The following is a 24373-nucleotide window of genomic DNA, read 5'->3' as shown; positions in this document are numbered from 1 at the left end:
CTCCGTCCGCCTCTCTCCCTGGTCTAAGTTGTTGTTGACTTTGAAATATCCACGCTATTTTGCCTCCTATTTATGGGGGCCGATTTGAAACAAATCAGCTGCCTTGTGGCACCATTGTGAACACACATTATATTTTATATATATAGAAGAGAGATAAGAACAGCACATCCAAAGTATGCAGACAGACAGTGCACGCCATCATCTGGGCCTTGGTTAGAGATCCCATAACAAAGATATCCATAGGAAAGGACGGCAGCACACAAGAATGATCAATCCAGGTGAAGTTTATTTCATGCCCAGGCACAATACAAAGGTGCTACGTTTCAAAGATCTCACATGCTTGAGAAAGACGATGTGAGGTCGTACAAACGTAGCACCTTTGTATTGTGCCTGGGCATGAAATAAACTTCACCTGGATTGATCATTCTTGTGTGCTGCCGTCCTTTCCTATGGATGGAGATATATATACACACACACACTTTATTTTTACCACTTTTGACTGGTATCTCCTTCAAAATGAAGAATGTTTAAATGTTTTTCTATGATTGAACTGCTTTTAAAAATTACATTAAAACAAAATAAATATGTTTAAAATTGCTTTATTCTGATCCCATATATAACTTTCTTACTTTTCCATATAATGGGTCGTTTGAGATAGAAAAATTTTTGCGCCATGGACAATAGTTTTTTTTTTTAAATTTTTTTTTTTTACATGTTTCTGCTGTTCCCCGCATAGGATCACTAACATTATTCACTAACATTATTTTTTAATTGTTTGGACATTTATACATCTGGCGATACCAAATATGTTAAAAAAAATTATTAACTTTTTGTAAAATGGGAAAAAGGGTTGATTAAAAATTTTATTGGGAGTGGGGCTTATTTAATAATAATAATTATAATAATAAAACACATTTCTGCAGCACGGGTTCCTCAGAGTCAGGTCATCGCGGCAGTCCCAGGGGTAAGACCCACTGCAGTCAGACACTTAACCCCTATCCTGTAGTTAGGGGATAAGTTGTCTTTCACTCTGTACATAATTAAGTTGCTAAGCTAAATTAACTTGTATAAAAGCAGAACCATAAAGCAGACATTCAACAGGATCACTGCAGCTGCTTACCTGAATCTGTGAAAACAGTCCAAATGGATCTGTATTTACTCCCGTATCTTGCGTGCTTCTTGTTTTGGTCTGAGTTTCTTTGTCATTATAAGACACTGACACCAATGAAAGATCTGTATTACATAACACATTTCTCTGTTTGGATTTACTATATATAGTTTTCTTCTCTACAAAACCTTTTTGTTCATTGGCTGTGCATTTCGTATTCTTAATATCCAAAAATGAGTCCCACACTGGAGACTGAACATCAGCATAGGGAACAATCTGTGAATTAGGAGATTGTTTGTACAAAGAGAAACTGGAGATGTCTTCAAGCGCCTCCTCAAAGTCACACTGCTCTACATCTGTACTGTCATCCAGGGTAAGTGGTGAACTGGACCTACTGTAAAAGCTGCCGCTTTTAACAGAGAAGAAGGTTTCATCCTCAAGTACATCAACAGAAGTACAATCCGGGTCTACAGGATTATCAGCAACATCTGAGAAGTATTTACACCATGGCATTGGACTGCTCCTTTCATCCGGTGCCACTATATCAGATTCTTGAAAGTTTTCATAATCCTTGAAAAGTGCAAATTTGTGATGCATACAATTATTGCCCATTTTTAGTTTCATGTGGCAAGAAAAATCACATTCAGAAGACTCTATGTTTACTTCTTTGCTATCATTAACATACTGCTTTTTTGCAAATGATTCTTTTGTTAAACTTGGAAAGCGTGATCTAAAATATGCAAAGTCCTGAGCAGTCTCCTGATGATTTTGTAAATCCAAGGGAAGAACAGGAGTTAGAGAGTGCTTAATGTTCTCACTGTCAAATGATTTTGCAGGTTCTCCAACTTTTGCAGTGCCCTTTTTTTCAACTTGTAATGATATAACATTACAAGCGCTCAAACTTTTATTCCCAGGATCTAAGTCTTCTTTCTTGGAATCATTATCACCTTCTAACCAAAAGGTATCACTCTGTGGGTTCATATCTGCAGGTCTAGAGCTTTGTAGCATCCTGTCACAGTAATCCAGGGAGTAGCTTGGATTATAATTATCTTTAAGTCGTCGTGAATTTTCCATAGAGGAGCAATAAATTTCGCTTGACCTCTCAAGTATCTCAGTACTTTCACCTGATTTAAAGAGATACAACTCTTGTATAAACTATAAACAGTTAACTACATGTATCATAACACCATCAAAATTAAGCATTTTAGTTTTATCATGCCCATTAGTACATGTTGGGGGTACTGTCACATGGGGTACTGTCACTGATGTATCAAAATTTGTGATAAAAACTGAAGAGATTTTGCCCACAGCGACCAATCACAGATTCGTTTTCATAAAATTAGCTCTGGTAAAGTGAAAGCTGAGCAGTGATCGGTTGCTGAAGGCAAAAAATTCTCGAGTTTTTCTCTCACACCTTTTGATAACTCAGTATCACAATCTTTTCACTTAAAAGCTTTGATACAGTCAAGTGGTGTGACAACATGGACCTAGGGGACCATTTCACTAAGCAATTCTACCTGAAAACACAAGCAACCTTAAAGGCAGCCCAGTACTAATGGCCTCATACTGGCCATCATTTTTAATACTGTCACATACTAAATACGTAAATTTTTAAAACGGCAAGAACCACATTTTTTTTTTTTTTTTCAATCTTTCTTATAAAACATGCATTGTGTTGCTGAGGAACAATTTAATGCATCGTTTGATAACAAGTCTCTCTCCAGTTGTTACAAAACTACCTGGACAGTGCTGGAAGCGGTAGTTTTGCAAAAATTGGAGGCATCCTGGTTAAGAAATAATTTAATCATCCCAGAATATCCTGTTAATGCTCTACATTTTTAAAAGTTGGATCCATTCACATTAGCAAAACATTAGTTATAAATAGAATGACTCCATCTTACTTACTTTTCAGCCGCACCCAATTATTTACTAGTAATAGAGATGTATTTTTCTTAATATATTCAGATATATGACCATATTCTGTAAACAAGAAAATCGGAAAATTTGAATTTTGCCACAGGAAAAAAAAAAAAAAAAAAATGTTGCTGGACTGCAGCTTGACTAGAAAACTAGATGACCACCCAACATTACCGGTAGATGCTCCAATGTCATTCATTTAACTGTAAAATACCGCAATCTATACAGATCGCAGCATTTAACTGGTTGCCGACGAGCCGGTTCGTCCTAATCAGCAAGTACTTGCCGCATAAGGACGAGCCGGCTCGTCCTGAAGCTAAACTGTCACAGCCTGTAAACATTTTGTGACAGAGAAGTGACTTCAGCTGTCCTAGACAGCTGATCGTCACAGACAGCCGTGGGGCCCCTGCGGCTGGCCCCGCCCCCTGATTGCTGCGATTGGTCAATCAATCCAGATTGACCAATCACCGCAAAGGCAGTTGAAAAAAAACTTCCTTCCACAGATCCCATCTCAGTGCAGGGAGATCAGTGAGGAGATCAGAGCTGTGTAAGGTTGGGTTCACATCAAGTTTTTACCAATACGGGACCGCATACGGCTGGGGGTAGCTAAAACCTTGCGCTCCCGTATCCCTGCCATATGCCGCCCGTATGTAATTCATTTCAATGAGCCGACCGGAGTGAAACGCTGACTCCGGTCGGCTCATTTTTGCCCCACCGCACCTAAAACCGTAGTCTACCACGGTTTGAGGTCCGGTGGAAAACTGCATACGGGGGGGAAAATGAGCCAACCGGAGTAAGCGTTTCACTCCGGTCAGCTCGTAGAAATGAATAGCATACGGGCGGCATACGGGAGTGCAAGATTTTAGCTCCCCCCCCCCCCCCAGCCATTTGCGGTCCCGTACTGGTAAAAAAAGTGATGTGAACCCAGCCTAAGCTCGGTGTTAAATAAAACATCACACAAGCCCACAAAGACCCCTATAGCCCCCCAATACCCATCCTAGTACTCCTGTCTAGGTGACATCAGCTGTCTTGGACAGCGGATTGTCACCATGCAGTGATTTCTGCAAACTTTGAGCCTCCTAATGTTGCTAAACTACAACTCCCAGCATGCCCAGACAGCTGTTTTTCAACACCTGGAGGGCCACAGTTTGGAGATCACTGTGCAGTGCTGGGAGTTATAGTAGCGCAACTCAAGCCGTTTCATAACTACAACTCCAAGCATGCCCTTTGGCTATCAGTGCATGCTGGGAGTTGTAGTTTTGCCACAGCTGGAAGCACACTGGTGAGGAAACAGAGTTAGGTAACAGAACCTAACTCAGTGTTTCCCAACCAGTGTGCCTCCAGCTGTTGCAGAACTACAACTCCCAGCATGCACTGACAGACCGTGCATGCTGGGAGTTGTAATTTTGCAACAGCTGGAGGCACCCTGGTGGGGAAGCACTGAGTTTGTCTGTTACCTAACTCTGCGTTTCCTCACCAGTGTGCCTCCAGCTGTGGCAAAACAATTCCCAGCATGCACCGTCTGTAAGCCCATGCTCAGAGTTGAAGTTTTGCAACTGCTGGAGGTTTGCCCCCCCCCCATGTGAAAGTACAGGGTATATTCACACGGGCGGGGTTTTACAGTAAGTTTCCTGCTACAAATTTGAGCTGTGGCAAATTTTCCACCACAGCTCAATCTCCCAGCACTACCACTAAATAAAGAGTAAAACACTACATATACACACCAATACAGTCTACCCCCAATAAAAATTAAAAGAACGTCTGGTACGGCACTGATTCCAAAAAGGAGCCTCCAGCTGTTGCAAAACAACAACTCCCAGCATTGCCGGACAGCCATTGACTGTCCAGGCATGCTGGGAGTTTTGCAACAGCTGAAGGCACCCTGTTTGGGAAACAATGCTGTAGGGTATTTGTGGTGGCAGCGGCAATTGTAATGCTTGCATCCGGGTCCACCCCTATGAAAATCCCTAATTCAGCCCTCAAATGCGCATGGCGCCCTCTCACTTCGGAGCCCTGTCGTATTTCAAGGAAACCGTTTAAGGCCACATATGGTGTATTTCCGTACTCGGGAGAAATTGCGTTACAAATTTTGGGGGGCTTTTTCCTCCTTTGTAACGCAATTTCTCCTGAGTACAGAAATACCCCATATGTGGACGTAAAATGCCCTGCGGACGCACAACAAGGCTCAGGAGTGAGAGAGCACTATGTACAATTGAGGCCTAAATTGGTGATTTGCACAGAGGTGGCTGATTTTACAGCGGTTCTGACAAACGCGGATAAAAAAAAAAAAAAAAAAAACACGTGACCCCATTTTGGATACTTTGGATATTAAAATATAACATTATGTATCCCATACAGTAAATGACGTAAATGTAACAAAAAATACCAAACCCCAGAATTGCAATTTTTATAATATCCCCGAAAAAAATTTGAAGTGATTAAAAAGACAGATCAATAACAAAATAATGTTTTACTATTTCAATTTCACTTCACCTAAATTATATTATATTTTGGTTTGGAGAATATGTTATTGAAAAAAAAAATTAAAAAGCTATCATTATAGTAAGTAGTTATGGCTATTCTAGGTCGAGGAGGAAAAAACGAGAGCGTAAAAGCGAAAATTGGCACGGATAAGTGGATCGTCACGAGGGACAAGTAGATTTTGCTCCGTTTTAGTCCCGTGGACAAGTAGTTTTTTTTATAAAATTTCCACACCCCTGGGTCACTGATCCTGCCCGGTGAATGGCGCAAACGCAAAAAATTTCCCACCGCCAATGTTGGTGAATTTTGATCACATCCCAGAAAAACATTTAAAAAAGTGATCACGTTAAAAACTGTAAAAATACAACTGATGGCGCAAAAAAACAAACCCTAAACACAGGTCCAAAGATTGCAAAATAAAAAAAGTTAGAGAGGTCAGAACATGGCATTTTGGTATCATTGGAATTGTACTGACCCATAGAATGACCCAAGTTAGCATGTCAGAACTCGGAAAAAAATTATTGCTCCACAAAATCAAAAATTCCTTTTTTTATTTAGCCAATTTTGGAGGAATGGTCCTTATCCAGGTCAGGCTCAGAGCCTGAAATCTCGCCTTTAGACAGTGCCTCCCCTTGGTGAGATAAGGACCTGGACTGGTCTCGGGAGTGGGACACCACTTGTAGGGTCGGCCAAGATGCCATGAGAGGATGCTGCACAAGGGTTTTGGTCAGAAAGGCAACATAGGATGCCATTATAGATTGGGAGACTTGCTGTAGATGTCTGAGTCCCAGGCACGTAGGGGGGGGAGGCACATTTGAAATTCAAACTATGTTTCACTTTTAGATATACAGCAGGTATTTTCACTGGATGTTGGTAACAACCTAAGTAACCTATACATACAAAGAAACAAAAACAAATAAGCTCTGAAATCAACCCCTTCCCGACCCATGACATACAGTCATGGCCGTAAATGTTGGCACCCCTGAAATTTTTCTAGAAAATAAAGTATTTCTCACAGTATTGCAGTAACACATGTTTATTCTCTTTGTGTGTATTGGAGCTAAAACAAAAAAAAGGGAGAAAAAGCAAGTTAGACATAATATAACACCAAACTACAAAAATGGTCTGGACACAATTATAGGCACCCTTTCAAAATTGTGAAAAAATAAGATAGTTTCAAGCACCTGGGGCTAGTAACAAGTGTGGGCAATATAAAAATCACACCTGAAAGCAGATAGAAAGGAGAGAAGTTCACTTAGTCTTTGCATTGTGTGTCTGTGTGCCACACTAAGCATGGACAACAGAAAGAGGAGAAGAGAAATGTCTGAGGACTTGAGAACCAAAATTGTGGAAAAATATCAACAATCTCAAGGTTACAAGTCCATTTCCAGAAATCTAGATTTTCCTTTGTCCACAGTGCGCAACATTATCAAGAAGTTTGCAACCCATGGCACTGTAGATAATCTCCCTAGGCGTGGATGGAAGAGAAAAATTTATGAAAGGTGTAAACGCAGGATAGTCCGGATGGTGGATAAGCAGCTCCAAACAAGTTCCAAAGATATTCAAGCTGTCCTGCAGGCTCAGGGAGCATCAGTGTCAGCGCAATTTATCCGTCAACATTTAGATGAAATGAAACGCTATAGCAGGAGACCCAGGAGGACCCCACTGCTGACACAGAGACATAAAAAAGCAAGACTACATTTTGCCAAAGTGAACTTCAGTAAGCCAAAATCCTTCTGGGAAAACGTCTTGTGGACAGATGAGACCAAGATAGAGCTTTTTGTAAAGCACATGATTCTACTGTTTACCAAAAAATGGAATGAGGCCTACAAAGAAAAGAACACTGTACCTACAGTGAAATATGGTGGAGGTTCAATTATGTTTTGGGGTTGTTTTGGGTGCCTTGAATGTGTACAAGGCATCATGAAATCTAAGGATTACCAACGGATTTTGGGTCGCACTGTACAGCCCAGTGTCAGAAATCTCGGTTTGCGTCCGAGATCTTGGGTCTTCCAGCAGGACAATGACCCCAAACATACGTCAAAAAGCACCCAGAAATGGATGGCAACAAAGCGCTGGAGAGTTCTGAAGTGGCCAGCAATAAGTCCAGATATAAATTCCATTGAACACCTGTGGAGAGATCTTAAAATTGCTGTTGGGAAAAGGCGCCCTTCCAATAAGAGAGACCTGGAGAGACTTCCGGTTCCGGCACACATATGAGCGGTCGCACTTAGGAGAGCTACGTGCCCGCCACCGCTACTAACTCTCCCTCTCCGCTTCCACACCGAGGGCACGGAGGGCAAACCCTGCTCTACTGTGCCGTAGCATACCAGCAGCACATGGAGAAGTTTCTCCACTGGGCCTCTCATATGAAGACCAGTTATTTTCGGATGATGGGGGAGGTGTGCTCACATGGGATGCCCTGGAACAGCGCTTTGATCTCCCGCACGGGCACTACCTACAATATCTCCAGGTGCGCTCCTATGTGACCAGCCTCCCCAGGAGTGAGGGTTATGTATCTAGAGAAGCGGTGTTCAGGACCTTGCTTAGTTTGCAGTCGGGCAGACTTTCTCTGTCAACATTGTATCTCACGCTTAAACAAACCTCCTTACATGCTCTGGCCAACTCCTTGTTCACGACATGGGGGAGGAACTCGGCATAACTGAGGCTCGACATAAAATTATTAACAAGGTTGGCACAGGTAAGGAGAGCGATTCTAAATGAGTCCTGGAGGGAAATGCATTTCCGTATTTTACATAGCGCTACATACGCCTTTAATCTTTCATACGGTGACGCCCCAGCTCATTATCTTAGAAACTGCCCCAAGTGTGGCATGGCTAAAGCCTCCCTTTTGCATGCGCTCTGGGAGTGTTCTCTTTTGAAACCATTGTGGGAAGGAGTCCAAGCTTATATTGCGAGGGTCTGGAATGTAGATATCCCCTTACCCCTTTGGCTTTGATATTTCATTATGTGCCTCTCTCACCTCAGGAAGATCCTGGGGTCCGGTAATGGCGATCAGAGGGGTACATCTTATGTTATTGGCCACAGTGAAAAGTTTACTGAGAAAATGGTTGCAGAAGGATCCTCCGACGCTTGCGCAGGTGATTGACATTATGAAAAGACTATTGTTTATTGACAGGTTAGATACATTGAGAGATACAGAAAAGAGAGCCGGCAAATTTTTCAAAACTTGGCAATTGTTCATGGAGGACGCATATGCACCCAGTGAGCTACCTGATCTAATGAAGGAGTTTGTAGACTCTTCCTGGTATTGCAGGGCGAACCTTAGTGGCTCACTGGGCGGCCTTAAAGTCACATAATGGGTGGGGGGGGGGGGGGGCGGATATGCGGAGAGACTCTTCTCTATTTCTTCTGTCCTTTCTTTCCTTTGCTTTCTACTCTAATAATCCTTACTTTTTTTTCATCTTTTTCCCCAGGTCTTGGTCCACTATACATTGGGGGTTCTCATTCCCATTCTTGTTCTAGATGTTTGTCTCTCGTGTTATATATTGTAGCTTAGTAGGTATTTGAAGCCATGCATTCTCAACATGGCAAAGAGGGGGGGACCTTGCGTTTAGGGTCCCATGGAGTTCAGATTCATGTCCTATGTAGACCTGTTTTGAGATGTTAATGAATTCTTGCAGGGCATATACTCTACAGTACATTGTTGCTGAGATGTTCTTGCGATGTCTAGATAATGTGTATAAGGCACTCCAGACTCACAAACTGATACCAGCGGACTGGTCATGAGACAAGGACGGAATTGATGAGTTTAATATTTTATGCATTTAGACTCGCACTGCCATACCATGCAATCTTAGGTTCACATACATATATGTAATGTTTTGACGATATGCTTGACATGCTTCAACTGTTTCGTGATGCTCGGCTCAGCAGCTATGTTATGATTGTACACTGTTTTGTACACTGCTGTTTTGTAAAAGCTTTAATAAAACATTGTTTAAAAATAAATAAATAAAAAAAATAAAAGAGAGAGACCTGGAGCGGTTTGCAAAGGAAGAGTGGTCCAACATTCCAGCTGAGAGGTGTAAGAAGCTTATTGATGGTTATAGGAAGCGACTGATTTCAGTCCATTTTTTCCAAAGAGTGTGCAACCAAATATTAAGTTAAGGGTGCCAATAATTTTGTCCAGACCATTTTTGGAGTTTGGTTTAAGGTTATGTCCAATTTGCTTTTTTCCTCCCTTTTTTGGTTTAGTTCCAATACACACAAAGGGAATAAACAAGTGTATAGCAAAACAAGTGTTACTGCAATCCTTTTCTGTGAGAAATACTTCATTTTCTTGAAAAATATTAGGGGTGCCAACATTTACGGCCATGACTGTACATGTATGGTATGACCGGGAAGGTTTTCCCGACCTATGACTTACATGTACGTCATGCAGATAATGGCCGCTACTTGTGGCATCCCACCGCGCCCGGTAAGATGGTATATCACTGATAGCCAGCCATCTTGCCTCGGGACCTAGGGGTTTTGTCCCCCCTCACCATATTCGCTACCGTCAGCCGATGGCAGTGTTTCGTAATAAAAATCATGAGCAGAGCAGTGTGTGTGTCCAGATCATGCTAAGTGTCCCCAGTGTCCTGTCCCCCTTCCTTGATGTCCCTTATTGGTACCGAGTTCCCGCAGATGTGCCCTCCTGCATGTTTCACTTCCGGGTGAAGCGAATGCAGTAATTTTTTTTTTTTTTGTAAAATGTACAACAGCTCCCCCTAGTGTCCTAAACCTGCTACTGCATCTTGTGCTTGGCAGGGCAGACACTACGGGGAGCTGTTGTACAGGAGTAAAAAATATATTTGTGCTCAGGGCTTCACATTCATGCTCGTGATTACAACGATACGTACATAACTGTATGAAAAAACATTAAACTTAAAGCAGTAGATTTGTGCCAATAACCGCAACGGTGGGCACACCTTTAGAGGGCATACCCTGTAATAGATAAACTGAAAAAAGGGAGAGTTGGGAGGGGTCCACCAAACAGCACATATGCCCTGTCAGTAGGTGCAGGTGCGTTATATACCCCCGCACCCTACACACCATTCCTTAGCGCCCCGCCTTGAAGTGCAGGGGGCGATCCACGCCCTTTCGCACAAATAAAGCTCGATAGTGCTCAGGGCTTCGCATTTGTGCTCGTGATTACAACGATAAGTACATACCTGTATGAAAAAACATTAAACTAAATTTGTGCCCATAACCGTGACAGAGGGCAAAGTGTCACCTGGTAGGATAAATGATAGAATTCATAACCATAAACCAACACCACAACAACTAACACAGAACCCATACTTAGACTAACTTGAGAGACAGAAGTAGAATCGGAAAACTAGCTGTTCTAGCAATCGATGCCTAGTACCGAGGAGCTATGGTAGTCATGCCCACTCTGGACGAAACAAGCCGGCACTGGAACAGGCTGACGTACTAGTTGACAAATACATCTTCAACATACTTACCTATGACACCATGGCAAGAGTGAAACCGATAGATACCTGTCAGACATAACATGAGAATTATCCAAGTCCCTGCTTTCGATAGGCTAAACTAAACAGCAAAATGACACACAATAACAAAACTACATGACAGATGTTTGGCGATAATTACCTTGTAGCGCCAAATCACCTGAAAATCAAAACTACACTCGAATAAACACCTTAACTGGAGAATAAACCATACCTTAACTGCCAAGCTTCCGACTGAAAACTGATCTCAGGAGTGACGTCCCACTGTGAATGACCGATCCCTTCATCGCCGCCATGTCTGTAGACGTGACAGGTTTTTACGTAACCATCGTACCTGTAGGCCTGACAGGTCTATGCGTAATCATCGTGTCTGTAGACGTGACAGGTCTTCTCGCAACCATTATGCTTGTAAACTGACCAGTCTTTGGGTAATCCTTGTGCCTACAATCATGGCAAATATGAAATGTATACCGCCACCTGTGTGTCATGATATTGTTGATTTGAAGAAGTGTCAGTAACAACAACTGCACAGTGCATCTCCCTGCAGACGTGGCAGGTATAACGGGTATACATCCCTCTATGTGACATGATGTTGTTGCTCTGAAGATTTGTCAGTAACAACAACCACTCAGTGCATCCTCCTGCAGACGAGGCAGGTATGGTGGGTATACAACTGCTTAGGTGTCGTGATGTGTAGCTCTGAAAAGAAAGTTGGTAATAATAGCTACGCGATAGATATATAGAGATATATATATATATATATATATATATATATATATGTGTGTGTGTGTGTATGTATATATATCTCTCTGTTTCTTGCGCTCATGACTTCTATACTGTTCATATGCTCATAGCATTCATACGCTCATAATATTCATACTGATTTTTCTTATGTTCAGGGCATTTATACTGCTCACATGTTCATGGAATTCATAATGTTCATACGCTCATAATATTCACTGTTCATAGTAGGGATCGACCGATATCGTTTTTTTAGGGCCGATACCGATAATCGGTGGATATTTCGGTATAAGTTATCGGCTATTTATCCCCCTGCGGCACCGCTGCAGATCATTGATTTAAAGCGGGCGCTTTAAATCAATGAACTGCAGTGGCTTTTGCGGTGCCATAGACCACCACCGCCGCCACCCGCTTCTGTCCCCATGCCTGTCCGGGGATCAAATAGCAGACACACATACAAAGAATTGGAAGGGGATCCTATGAGAGAGATTATGGGCAGACTAGTCAATATAGTAGAGGGGGCATTCACTGGGATCTAAAATAATTTTTGATAATTAGATTACAATTACAACAAGGTTATATATATATATATATATATATTATATATATCTATATATATATATATATATATATATATATATATATCTATATATATCTATATATATCTATATATATATATATATATATATATATATATATATATATATATATTACCCAAGATCCACAAGTCCCTCTGTGATCCCCCCGGAAGACCTATAGTTTCAGGTCGTGATGCAGTATTGAGCAAGGCATCAATTCTTCTTGATAGAGTCTTGAGACCATTTGTTTTTCAGACAGCTTCATACAAGATACCAACGACTTTTTGTCAAAAATCAAATCTATACCCACCACAGACCAGACAATCTTGGTTTCCTTGGATATATCAAGTTTGTATACATCCATTTGTAATGAGAGAGGTTTAATAGCAGTAAAAAAAAAAGACATTGGCGGCCTCAGACTTCCCCATGGCGGTCCAGGATTTTTTTTCTGCAACTTTAACATCTTATTTTGAAAAATTATTTAGTTTTTGACAATAAATATTATTTACAGTTAACCGGAACCGCCATGGGGACGAATGTATGCAAATTTGTGGCGACCCTGGGGGAAGATGTCGTATATCAATCCCACCATTTCAGACAATGTCTGGGATGGTGGCGATTTATTGACGACATCTTCCTCCTATAGGAAGGGTCAGTGGAAGAATTAGAGCTATTTCCACGAATTCCTCAATAATATGGACGCAAGCATTAATTTTACAATGACACAATCTACTTGTGAAGTTAGTTTCCTTGATGTGCTGGTGATGAAAGTAGGTGGAAAATTGCAAACACAATTGAATACAAAATCTACGGATAAAAACACTCTTACACTTCGACCACCCAAGGAGCATGATAAAATCTCTGCTCTACTGCCAAATGCTGAGGGCGAGGAGGGTGGTGGATGACGAAGTGGCTTTGAAAAATTCACTAGACACTATTGTCAAACAATTTTTTGTAAAGAGGCTACCCTAAGAAAGTAGTGGACCAACATAGGAGGACAGTGGAGACTCTAAACAGAGAATCCACATTATTGAAAAAGCCACAAACCATCAAACGTATTCCTTTCAGCTCTACCTATCAGGACACGAGTGGACAAATCGTGAAAGTATTAAACAAACATTGGTATACATTGAAAAACAGCTTTAATGAAATTGAAGAGTTCTCGGTGGGCCCGCTCATGTCATATAGGAGAGGAAAGAATATTGAAGATAAATTAGTAAAAACAGAAGTTGTATCTGACAAAAAAACAGGACAAACATTTTTAACTCCCAGGAAGATGGGATCTTATCCTTGTCTGTCCTGTATAAACTGTAATCTAATGATGAAGGGATCTTTCTTTGTGCATCCAGTTACCAAACGTGAGTACTCATGTAAACACTTCCTCACGTGTGACTCCACATGGGATATATATATAGAGATATTATATATATATATATATATATATATATATACATATACACATACTTATGTGCCCATGTAAGAAGTTATACGTGGGGCAGACTACATGGAGTTTAAAGACCAGAAAAAATTATCACAGATAGAATAAGAAAAGGTAAAACCGATTTACCAGTTTCAGAGCATTTTCTTGAACATAAACATTCAGAGAGAGATTTAAAATTCATGGCGATTGAGACAAGCTGGCAATTTAAAAAAAAACGGGAGATGTGGTGGATCTACCAGTTGGATTCACTAAAACCAAAAGGTCTGAATGTAGATTTTAACATTGTTTAAGGTGTGACATTGAGTGCAGAAACCAAGGGAGACCACACAGAATTCTGTCTCCGAATCCAAAAGCTGCTACACACAGTATTTAATAATCTTACTGAACAAAATATTGATAATTATTAACAAAAAAATGTTTTCTGTTTGTCATTATAGATCTACCTCAGGAGGAGATGCCAAGGAGAAGACATTACCTGCTCTGTTTATATTATTTGCATTGCGTATTGACATGAACAATAAATATTAGAACAAATGCATGGACTATGTGCCTTATTTGAATGTACTTGATGTAGATTAACTTATCTTGCTATGCATGTACGTCAGTTTTATTCAGCTAATTAGATGGGGGGTCAGGAGGGAGCTCCTCTGTATTTGATACTGGGGGTTCCCTTTTGACCTACTTATCTATATATGTTATTTTTCATTTTTATATATTTTTCACATTATTTGTTTATTATTTCTTTTAAAGAAAATGTTTCCTTGTTTTGTTTTTTATGGAATATATAAATAACAGGCAACTCAGGTTTGCTATGGCTGATGCTGCTGTAATAGCAGGCGCACTCCATGTTGTATGTAGGTGGGTAGACAGAGACATGTAGGGATCCTACAATCTTAATGTCACTGCCACCCTTTGACAGTCACCTCTCTGGAGATCAGAGATGACTCAGAGGGATGACAGTCCTACAGATATAGGAGTTTATTGCTAATAAAGAGACCTGCGATACAATATTAGGTGCTTTTAGCGAAAAATGGCCCTTTGAAGAAAGTAATTTTTTATTATTTATTTTTTCTATTTCTATTTATTTTCATTCTATTTTTTTTATCTTTACTTTGTTTTATTTATTTTATTTTTATAATTTTTTTTGAATTTATATTATACTTTTTACATTTTTTTATATATTTTTTGTTGTTTTGCTGTGTTGAACTGACTTCCATGCATTAAATACTTTGAGGAAATGGTTAATAAAAGTACCGTATTTATCGGCGTATAACACTCACTTTTTAGGCTAAAATTTTTAGCCTAAAGTCTGCGTGTTATACACCGATATGCCGCTGCAATTCAATGATTTAAAGCGGGCGCTTTAAATCAATGAACTGCAGCGGCTTTGCAGGTGCAGAGACCTGCCGTCGCTGCCCACTTCTCTGCCCCTGCCCGCCCTTCTCTCCCCCTGGCTATCGGTGCCACTGCCCGTTCTCTCCCCCTGGCTATCTGTGCCCCATTGCCGGCGCCGATAGCCAGGGGGAGAGAAGCGGCGCCGGATATGGGGCAGCGGCGCCAACAGACAGGGGGAGAGAAGGGGCAGCGGCACCCATTGCCGGCGCCGCTGCCCCGTTGCCTTCCCCATCCCCGGTTGTATAATTACCTGTTGCCGGGGTCAGGTCCGCACTGCTTCAGGCCTCCAGTGTGCGTCCCCTGCGTTGTTGCTATGCGCTGCGAGATGCAGTGACGTCACTCGTCATTGCGCCGTGCAGTGCATAGCAACGACGCAGGAGACGCACACCGGAGGCCTGAAGCAGCGCGTATGCGACCCCGGCAACAGGTAATTATACAACCGGGGATGGGGGAGGCAACGGGGCAGCGGCGCCGCTGCCCCTTCTCTCCCCGTCAGTCGGCGCCGCTTCTCTCCCCCTGGCTATCGGTGCCAGCAATGGGGCAGCGGCACCGATAGCCAGGGGGAGAGAACGGGCAGCGGCACAGATAGCCAGGGGGAGAGAAGGGCCGGCAGCAGGGCTCTAGACCGCAGGAAAGGCAGGGGGAGAGAAGCGGGCAGCGACGGCCTCTCTCCCCCTGCCTTTCCTGGGGGTGTATCGGGGTATACGCATGCACACACACGCACCCTCATTTTACCAAGGATATTTGGGTAGAAAACTTTTTTTACCCAAATATCCTTGGTAAAATGAGGGTGCGTGTTATAGGCCGGTGCGTGGTATACCCAGATAAATACAGTATATAGTTTTTTTCTTAGGTGTATATTTGGTTTTGGCATATATTCTTATTGGGGGAAATTTATCAAAACCTGTCCTGAGGAAAAGTTGCTGTGTTGCCCATAGCAACCAATCAGATCGATTCTTTCATTTTTGAAAAGGCCTTTGCAAAATGAAAGAAGCAATCTGATTGGTTGCTATGGGCAACTCAGCAGCTTTTTGTCTGGACAGGTTTTGATAAATCTCCCCCATTGTGATTATAAATCTCTGTAGACATTTAGGATATTCTGCAGCGTCTGTTTCCTGGCTCACATCGAGGCTGAGCCGGGGTCGAAGTCAGGACAACGGACGCCGCCGATGCTATAGTAGTATGTGGATGCGGTCATGTGATCCAGAGCCAGTCAGGTGACTTGTTCATCTTGCACAGGCGCAAGGGCATTTTCACCCACGCCATCGGATGCCATGAACTAAGCACAGAGTGGGTAAGAGTCCATCTCCCTTCTTTATTGTTTTATGTATATATAAGTTTTGCAGCTGTTATGTATGATCATAATGAGAATGGAGCAAGGAATTGTGAGCATTGTTATGTTTTTAAATCACTTTTATGCACATGTATGCACTTTATTATAAAAGATGTGCACTGGAAATATATAATGTATACACAGAATGGTGTTTATGTACACGATGCTTATGAAAATTTTGATATTTTTGTATAATTGACACTCAATTTGAAATCTAATGATGTTTTATGCACATGGGTATTTAAACCCCCTACTGGTGTGTGGCACTAAGCTTGAGAAATAAATACACATTTTTTTTCACTATTTCTTGGAGTGCTGCGTTACCGCTGGATTTATTGATAAGCCGAAACGTCGCTTTCACAGATGAGTGAAAAAACCACGATTTGATGTGACTTTGGAGTGCCGCTTCTGCTGCTTTGTGGATATTACATATACAGGGTGGGCCATTTATATGGATACACCTTAATAAAATGGGAATGGTTGGTGATATTAACATCCTGTTTGTAGCACATTAGTATATGTGAGGGGGGGAAACTTTTCAAGATGGGTGGTGACCATGGCGGCCATTTTAAAGTTGGCCATTTTGAATCCAACTTTTGTTTTTTCAATAGGAAGAGGGTCATTTGACACATCAAACTTATTCGGAATTTCACAAAAAAAAAACAATGATGTGCTTGGTTTTAACTTAACTTTATTCATTCATGAGTTATTTACAAGTTTCTGACCACTTATAAAATGTGTTCAATGTGCTGCCCATTGTGTTGGATTGTCAATGCAACCTTCTTCTCCCACTCTTCACACACTGATAGCAACACTGCAGGAGAAATGCTAGCACAGGCTTCCAGTATCCGTAGTTTCAGGTGATGCACATCTCGTATCTTCACAGCATAGACAATTGCCTTCAGATGACCCCAAAGATAAAAGTCTAAGGGGGTCAGATCGGGAGACCTTGGGAGCCATTCAACAGACCCACGACGACCAATCCACTTTCCAGGAAACTGTTCATCTTGGAATGCTCGGACCTGACACCCATAATGTGGTGGTGTACCATATTGCTGGAAAAACTCAGGGAACGTGTCAGCTTCAGTGCATAAAGAGGGAAACATCATCATGTAGCAATTTTGCATATCCAGTGGCCTTGAGGTTTCCATTGATGAAGAATGGCCCCACTATCTTTGTACCCCATATACCACACCATACCATCAATTTTTGTGTTCCAACAGTCTTGGAGGGATCTATCCAATGTGGGTTAGTGTCAGACCAATAGCGGTGGTTTTGTTTGTTAACTTCACCATTCACATAAAAGTTTGCCTCATCACTGAGCAAAATCTTCTGCGTAAACTGAGGGTCCTGTTCCAATTTTTGTTTTGCCCATTCTGCAGCACCTGAAACTATGGATACTGGAAACCTGTGCTAGCATTTCTCCTGCAGTATTGCTATCAGTGTGTGAAGAGTGGGAGAAGAGGGTTGCATTGACAATCCAACACAATGGGCAGGACATTGAACACATTTTATAAGTGGTCAGAAACTTGTAAATAACTAATGAAAGAATATAAAGTTATGTTAAAACCAAGCACATCATTGTTTTTTTTGTGAAATTCCCAATAAGTGATGTGTCACATGACCCTGTTCCTATTGAAAAAACAAAAGTTGGATACAAAATGGCCGACTTTAAAATGGCCGCCATGGTCACCACCCATCTTGAAAAGTCGGGTCGGTCCCGGCATGTATCTGATGCTGGGACCCGGGGCTAATAGCGCGGGGCAGCGATCGCGGTGCCGCGCGCTATTAACCCTTTAGACACGGCATTCATTGTTGAACGCCGCGTCTAAACCGAAAGTGAAAGCTGCCCGGCTGCTCAGCTTTCACTTTCGGTTTAGACGCGGCGTTCAACTTTGAACGCCGAGTCTAAAGGGTTAATAGGGCGCGGCACCGCAATCGTGCTGATCGGGACTACCGCAGTGAAAATGTGGTGCCCCGATCAGCTGGGACACGAGCGGAGGTCCTCTTACCTGCCTCCAGCGTGTCCCCTCGGCGACTTATTGCTCCAAGCCTGAGATTCAATCTTGAGCAATCGACCGCCGATAACGCTGATCATTGCAAAGCTATGGCTTTGCAGTGAACAGTGCTGGCAATCAGTGTGTGCAGAGCTATAAAGCAAAAAAAAATAAGTTAATAAATGTGATTTAACCCTTTCCTTAATAAAAGTTCAAATCACCCCCCTTTTCCCATAAAAAAAAAAAACACCATGTAAATAAAAATATAAACATATGTGGTATTGTCGCATGCGTAAATGTCCGAACTCTAAAAATATATAATTAATTAAACCGCATGGTCAATGGCGTACGCGCAAAGAAATTCCAAAGTCCAAAATAACGTATTTTTGGTCGCTTTTTATATCATGAAAAAAATAAATAAAAAGCGATCAAAAAGTCTGATCAATACAAAAATGGTATCTCTAAAAACTTCAGATCACGGCGCAAAAAATGAGCCCTCATACCGCCCCATATGCGGAAAAATAAAAAAGTTATAGGGGTCAGAAGATGACAATTTTAAACTTATAATTTTTTCTGCATGTACTTAAGATTTTTTACAGAAGTACAACAAAATCAAACCTACATAAGTAGGGTATCATTTTAATCGTATGGACCTACAGAATAAAGATAATGTGTCATTTTTACTGAAAAATGTACTGCGTAGAAACGGAAGCCCCCAAAATTTACAAAATGGCATTTTTTCTACAATTTCGTCGCACAATGATTTTTTTTGCATTTTGCGGTAGATTTTTGGGTAAAATGACTGATGACTCTGCAAAGTAGAATTGGTGGCGGAAAAAATAAGCCATCATATGGATTTTTAGGAGCAAAATTGAAAGGGTTATGATTTTTAAAAGGTGAGGAGGAAAAAACGAAAGTGCAAAAAAGGAAAAACCTGTGGTCTTTAAGGGGTTAAATACTATGGGCGTATGGCCAGTATAAATTCCACAAGCATATGCCATGAATGTATGAACAGTATAGATGGCATGAGCGTGAGAACAGTATAAATACTATGGGCGTATGACCAGTATAATGCCACAAGCATATAGTCAGCATAAATGCAATGACTTTATGAACAGTATAATGTGATGAGCATGTGAACAGTAAAGCCATGAGCGTATATACAGTTTAGATGTCATGACCGTATGAACAATATAAACACCACAGCATATAAACAGTGTAAATGCGATGAGCGTATGAACATAGTAAATGCCATGAGTGTGTTAACAGTATGAAACCATTAGCGTATAAACAGTATAGATACCATGAACGTACGGACAGTATGTATGCCATGAACTTTATGAATGAGATTTTTTTTAGACTCACCGTAAAATCTCTTTCTCGAAGGATCCATTGGGGGACACAGACTCTGGGTATATTGCTGCTGTCTCTAGGAAGTTGACACTATGGTAACCAAAAAGTCAGCTCCTCCCAGCAGGATATACCCGCCTCCAGGCCACTGAGCAATTCAGTTTAGTCTCAGAGCAATAGGAGGAGACCGACAGGTCAAATGAAAAAGCCATGAACTGTCCGAGAACCCGAAGAAACAAAAACTGAACACTCCCTCGGACAGAACCGAAAAGGAACCCCAGAAAAGGGGTTGGAGCTGTGTCCCCCAATGGATCCTTCGAGAAAGAGAAATTTTACGGTAAGTCTAAAAAAATCTCCTTTTCTCCATCGGCTCCATTGGGGGACACAGACTCTGGGACGTACCAAAGCTGTCCCTTGGGTGAGCAGAGAATAAAAAGGTCAGGCAGTCGGCTGTACCACCACCGCATGCAACACCTTATGGCCCAGACTAGCATCAGCCGATGCAAAGATATGAACCTGATAGAATTTCGAAAAAGTGTTCAAAGACGACCAAGTGGCCGCTTTACAGATCTGCGAGGCCGATGCCTTGTTTCGGAGAGCCCAGGATGCTCCCACAGAGCGGGTGGAATGAGCCAAAACCCTGAAAGGTGGGGTTCTCCCCTTGCAGCGGTAAGCTTCCGAAATAGCACATCGGATCCACTGAGAAATGGTGGCCTTAGAAGCAGGCTGTCCCTTCAGACGGCCTTCCGTAAGGATGAAAAAAGAATCGCACTGACGAAAGGAAGATAGTCCTAACCGCTCGAACCACATCCAATTTGTGAATCAGGTGCTCCCTGGGATGAGAAGGAGCGGGACAAAAGGACAGAAGGATGACGTCCTCGTTGAGATGAAAGGCTGAAACGACTTTAGGCAAGAAAGACGGATCTGGTCGGAAATCAACCTTGTCCTTATGAATTATCAGGAAAGGGGAACTGCAGGAGAGAGCTGCCAGTTCAGAAACTCTCCTAATGGAGGTAATAGCTATAAGAAAAGCCACTTTCCAGGAAAGGAGGCGAAGGGGGAACCTCCCTAAGGGGCTCAAAGGGTGCGCCCTGGAGAGCACCTAGAACAAAGTTCAAGTCCCAAGGGGGAGAAAGGGACCGGTAAGGAGGGGCCGCATGTGCCACTCCTTGGAGGAAGGTCCAGACATGAGAATTGGAAGCCAGAGGATGCTGAAAAAGAATAGAAGGGCTGAAACCTGACCCTTAAGGGAACTGAGAGCCAGCCCTAGTTCCAACCCAGACTGTAAAAAAGGAAAGGAGATGGGGCACGGAAAAGGTAACTGGAGAAAAAGATTGAGCTTCGCACCAACGAAAGTAAGACCGCCAGGTACGGTGGTAAATTTTCACAGAGGAGGGCTTGCGAGCCCTAAGCATGTTGCGAATTACCTGGGAAGAGAAGCCACGGGCCCTTAGAACCGCGGTCTCAACCGCCACGCCGTCAAATACAGTGACAGTAAATTGGGGTGGCAAAGGGGACCGTGACAGTAGGTCTGGACGAAGAGGAAGGCGGAACGGAACGTCGTCCAGAAGCCAGACCACGTCGGCGTACCATGCCCTTCGAGGCCAGTCTGGAGCCACCAGAATGGCGGGGACTCCTTCCGCCTTGAGCTTCCTCAGAACCCTGGGAAGGAGAGGGAGAGGAGGGAACAGGTAGGGCAGAACAAAGCCCGACCACGGAATTACTAAGGCATCCGAGGCTAGAGCCAGAGGATCTTTGACACATCGGACATGGCCACTGAGCTGCGAGTGCCGCCCTGCCGATTGATGTATGCCACAGCTGTGGCGTTGTCCGACTGGACACGGACAGGGTGATCCAGAAGCAGGGACTCCCAATGCTTCAGACAAAGATAAATCGCCCTCAGTTCCAGAATGTTTATGGAAAGAAGGGCTTCTTGGGGAGGCCAGAGGCCTTGAACCGGCAGATCCCTGAAAACAAATTGATAATGACCTTCCAGAACCGCAAAGCGGAGGTACCGCTGGTGTCCAGGAAAAATTGGAACGTGGAGGTAGGCATCCTTGATGTCCACCGAGGAAAGAAACTCCCCTTGATCCATAGATGCCACCACCGATCGGAGAGATTCCATTCTGAAATGGCGGATAAGAAGATGGTGTTGAGACGTTTGAGATCCAGGATTGGCCGCACAGAACCGTTTTTTCTTGGGAACCACGAAAAGATTGGAATAAAAACCCCGAAAGCGTTTCCTTGAAGGAACTAGGACGATGACACCCTGGATGAAAAGGGACTGAAGAGCCTCCAAAAATCCCCTCGCAAGCGAGGGAGATCGGGGAGCATGGGGCTAGAAAAAAAACGATCCCTTGGAAGGGAGGCAAATTCTATCCGGTATCCGTTGGACACCACGTCCATGACCCAGGAGTCCTGAATATGCGTGGTCCAGATGTTACGAAAAAGAAAGACGACCTCCCACCCGAGAAAAAGCTGCGGGAGGGGGCGTCCCTTCATGCAGAAGTGGGCCCGCTTTGGCCGCTAAACGGTCGGGACGGTTGGTGTCAGACTTCCACGAGGGACGGGCCTTGAAAAAGGGAACATTCTTGTCCCGTGGAGGCACCTAATTGGACCCTTTAGAGGGACCAGACGTCCGAAAGGACCGAAAGGAAGACTTCCTACGGAAAGAAGTGCTACATTTGTTTTGAGGTAATAAAGAGCTCTTGCCCCTGTCGCCTCAGAGATAATCTCATCCAGGCGCTTGCCAAAAAGACGGGAACCAGTAAAAGGAATCTCTGTGAAAGACTTCTTAGATGCAGCGTCGCATTCCAGGTTTTAAGCCAAATGGAACGACGGAGGGCCACTAGATTACCGGTGGCATAGGTAGCGCAGCGAGCCGAGTGCAAGGAAACAGAACACAGGAAATCTCCAGCTTTGGAACATTGGAGGGCCAGAGCAGACCGTTCTTCCGGGGGAGAACCTGAAACAATGCCCTGACTGAGTTGGGACTGCCAAACCGAGAAGGCCTTAGACACCCAGGTGGAGGCGAAGGCAGCGAGCAGGGAAGAACCCGCTGCTTCAAAGGCATACTTCACTAACAACTCAACCTTTTTGTCTGCAGGGTCCTTGAAGGTCGCTGCATCTGCCAGCGGCAAAGTAGTAGCTTTAGAGAGGCGGGAAATGGGAGGATCACCACCTTGGAAACAAGGTCCTTGGCGAAAGGATATCGCGCGTAGACTCTCTTCAGTCCCTGAAACTTTTTCTCAGGGTGCTTCCAGACAGATTCTAGAATGGCTTCAAATTCAGCGTAAGAGCTGAACGCCTTGGGTGCCGGTCGGGCACGATGAAAGGATACTTCTGGAGCTGCGTCCGAAGTTCCTGGGTCCTCTAGGTTAAAGGTGTCTCTTATGGCCATAACCAATGAGTTCACCGTGTCCACTGAGTCCAAGCGGTCCTCCGATTCGGATGCCGAATCGGAACCCTCGGCCGCTAGCTCTCCAGGAGAGTGATAACGAGTGGAGGCGGCCCAGGAAGAGGGAGACTCCGACCTGGTACGAGGTTCAGGAGAGCCAGAGCGGAGACCACGGGAATGTCCTCTAGAAGAGTGACGCGAGTGGCCTGAAGAAGTGGTCGGGCGAGACCTGCGAGAGGAACACCCGTGCCTACCAGTAGACTCCTGGGAAGAGTCAGAGGAGACACCCCTATTATGCTTATGCAAAGCGTAGGGAGAAGGGGAACGGGACCTCTCCAAGGCAGTCACCACAGAACGGGAGACCTGTGCCAAGTCAGATACAGACTGGGAGAGGGAAACCACCAGGGGCACCAGAGTTAGAAATAGCAGGGGGGTCTGGGGGAGCAGTGAAGCAGGCAGAACAAGTCGGTTCAGCAGAACCCGACATTTTTGCAGAGCAGCTTTTACAAGTGTAATGGTTAACTAATACTCCCGGAATCTGCTTAGAGGGAGGAACAGTTCTGGGCACGGACATAGCCAAAAAATGAACAGTCTCACCCAGAGTCTGTGTCCCGAGGCAGCTGCTGTGAGGAGAACTCTGCACATTGCTGAGGGAGAGAGAAAAGACGCCGGCCAATAGGAGGAAGAGGCAGGGTCAGGGCAAGGAGCTCTGTGATTGGCCCCTGCACGGCCCCAACGCGTGCACAGCGCTGATAGGTGGCCTTTTTCGCGCTGCTGAGGCGCTTATGCAGCCAGGTGGGCAGAGCTAACGTCCACCGTGCCGTTGAAGATACAAAGCGGAACTCCTCTGTAATGGCGCCCGCTCCGAACCCCGAGCGTACACGCCGCCTGTAGTGAGTCCTGTGCACCCGGGAACGGAGCGGGCGAAGTGCCGTCGGCAGCCGCGGCTGCCGAAAGTGAAAGTAAAGAGTAAGGCGCAAGCCGCCTGCGGCGTGTACAGTAAAATACACACTAATAAAGTGCCCGCACAGACAAACACTGCCCCATAGCTCCACTGCCCCCCATATAATTAAATATACTCCCCCTGCAGGGAATATCCTGCAGGGAGTATCCCCCAGCCAGTCCCAGCCTCTGTAGAATAGAGCCAAAAAACAAAGG

At 43.6% G+C, this 24373-nt stretch overlaps 1 protein-coding gene across 1 annotated transcript in view; it reads right to left on the bottom strand.

The window, feature by feature from the left end:
- RBM44 (RNA binding motif protein 44) overlaps positions 1-24373 on the bottom strand; it is a 213163-nt gene that overhangs the window by 136443 nt on the left and 52347 nt on the right. Inside the window, exons 5-6 of the mRNA XM_056534838.1 lie at positions 3014-3088; positions 1121-2232 (exon numbers count right to left, since the gene is read on the bottom strand). Coding sequence (XP_056390813.1) covers positions 1121-2232; positions 3014-3088 — 1187 coding nt within the window. The remainder of the gene's footprint in view (positions 1-1120; positions 2233-3013; positions 3089-24373) is intronic.

Source organism: Hyla sarda, chromosome 8 (genome assembly GCF_029499605.1).
Source record: "Hyla sarda isolate aHylSar1 chromosome 8, aHylSar1.hap1, whole genome shotgun sequence".
NCBI classification, from domain to species: Eukaryota; Metazoa; Chordata; class Amphibia; order Anura; family Hylidae; genus Hyla; species Hyla sarda.
This window is presented reverse-complemented; position numbering and strand designations above follow the sequence as displayed.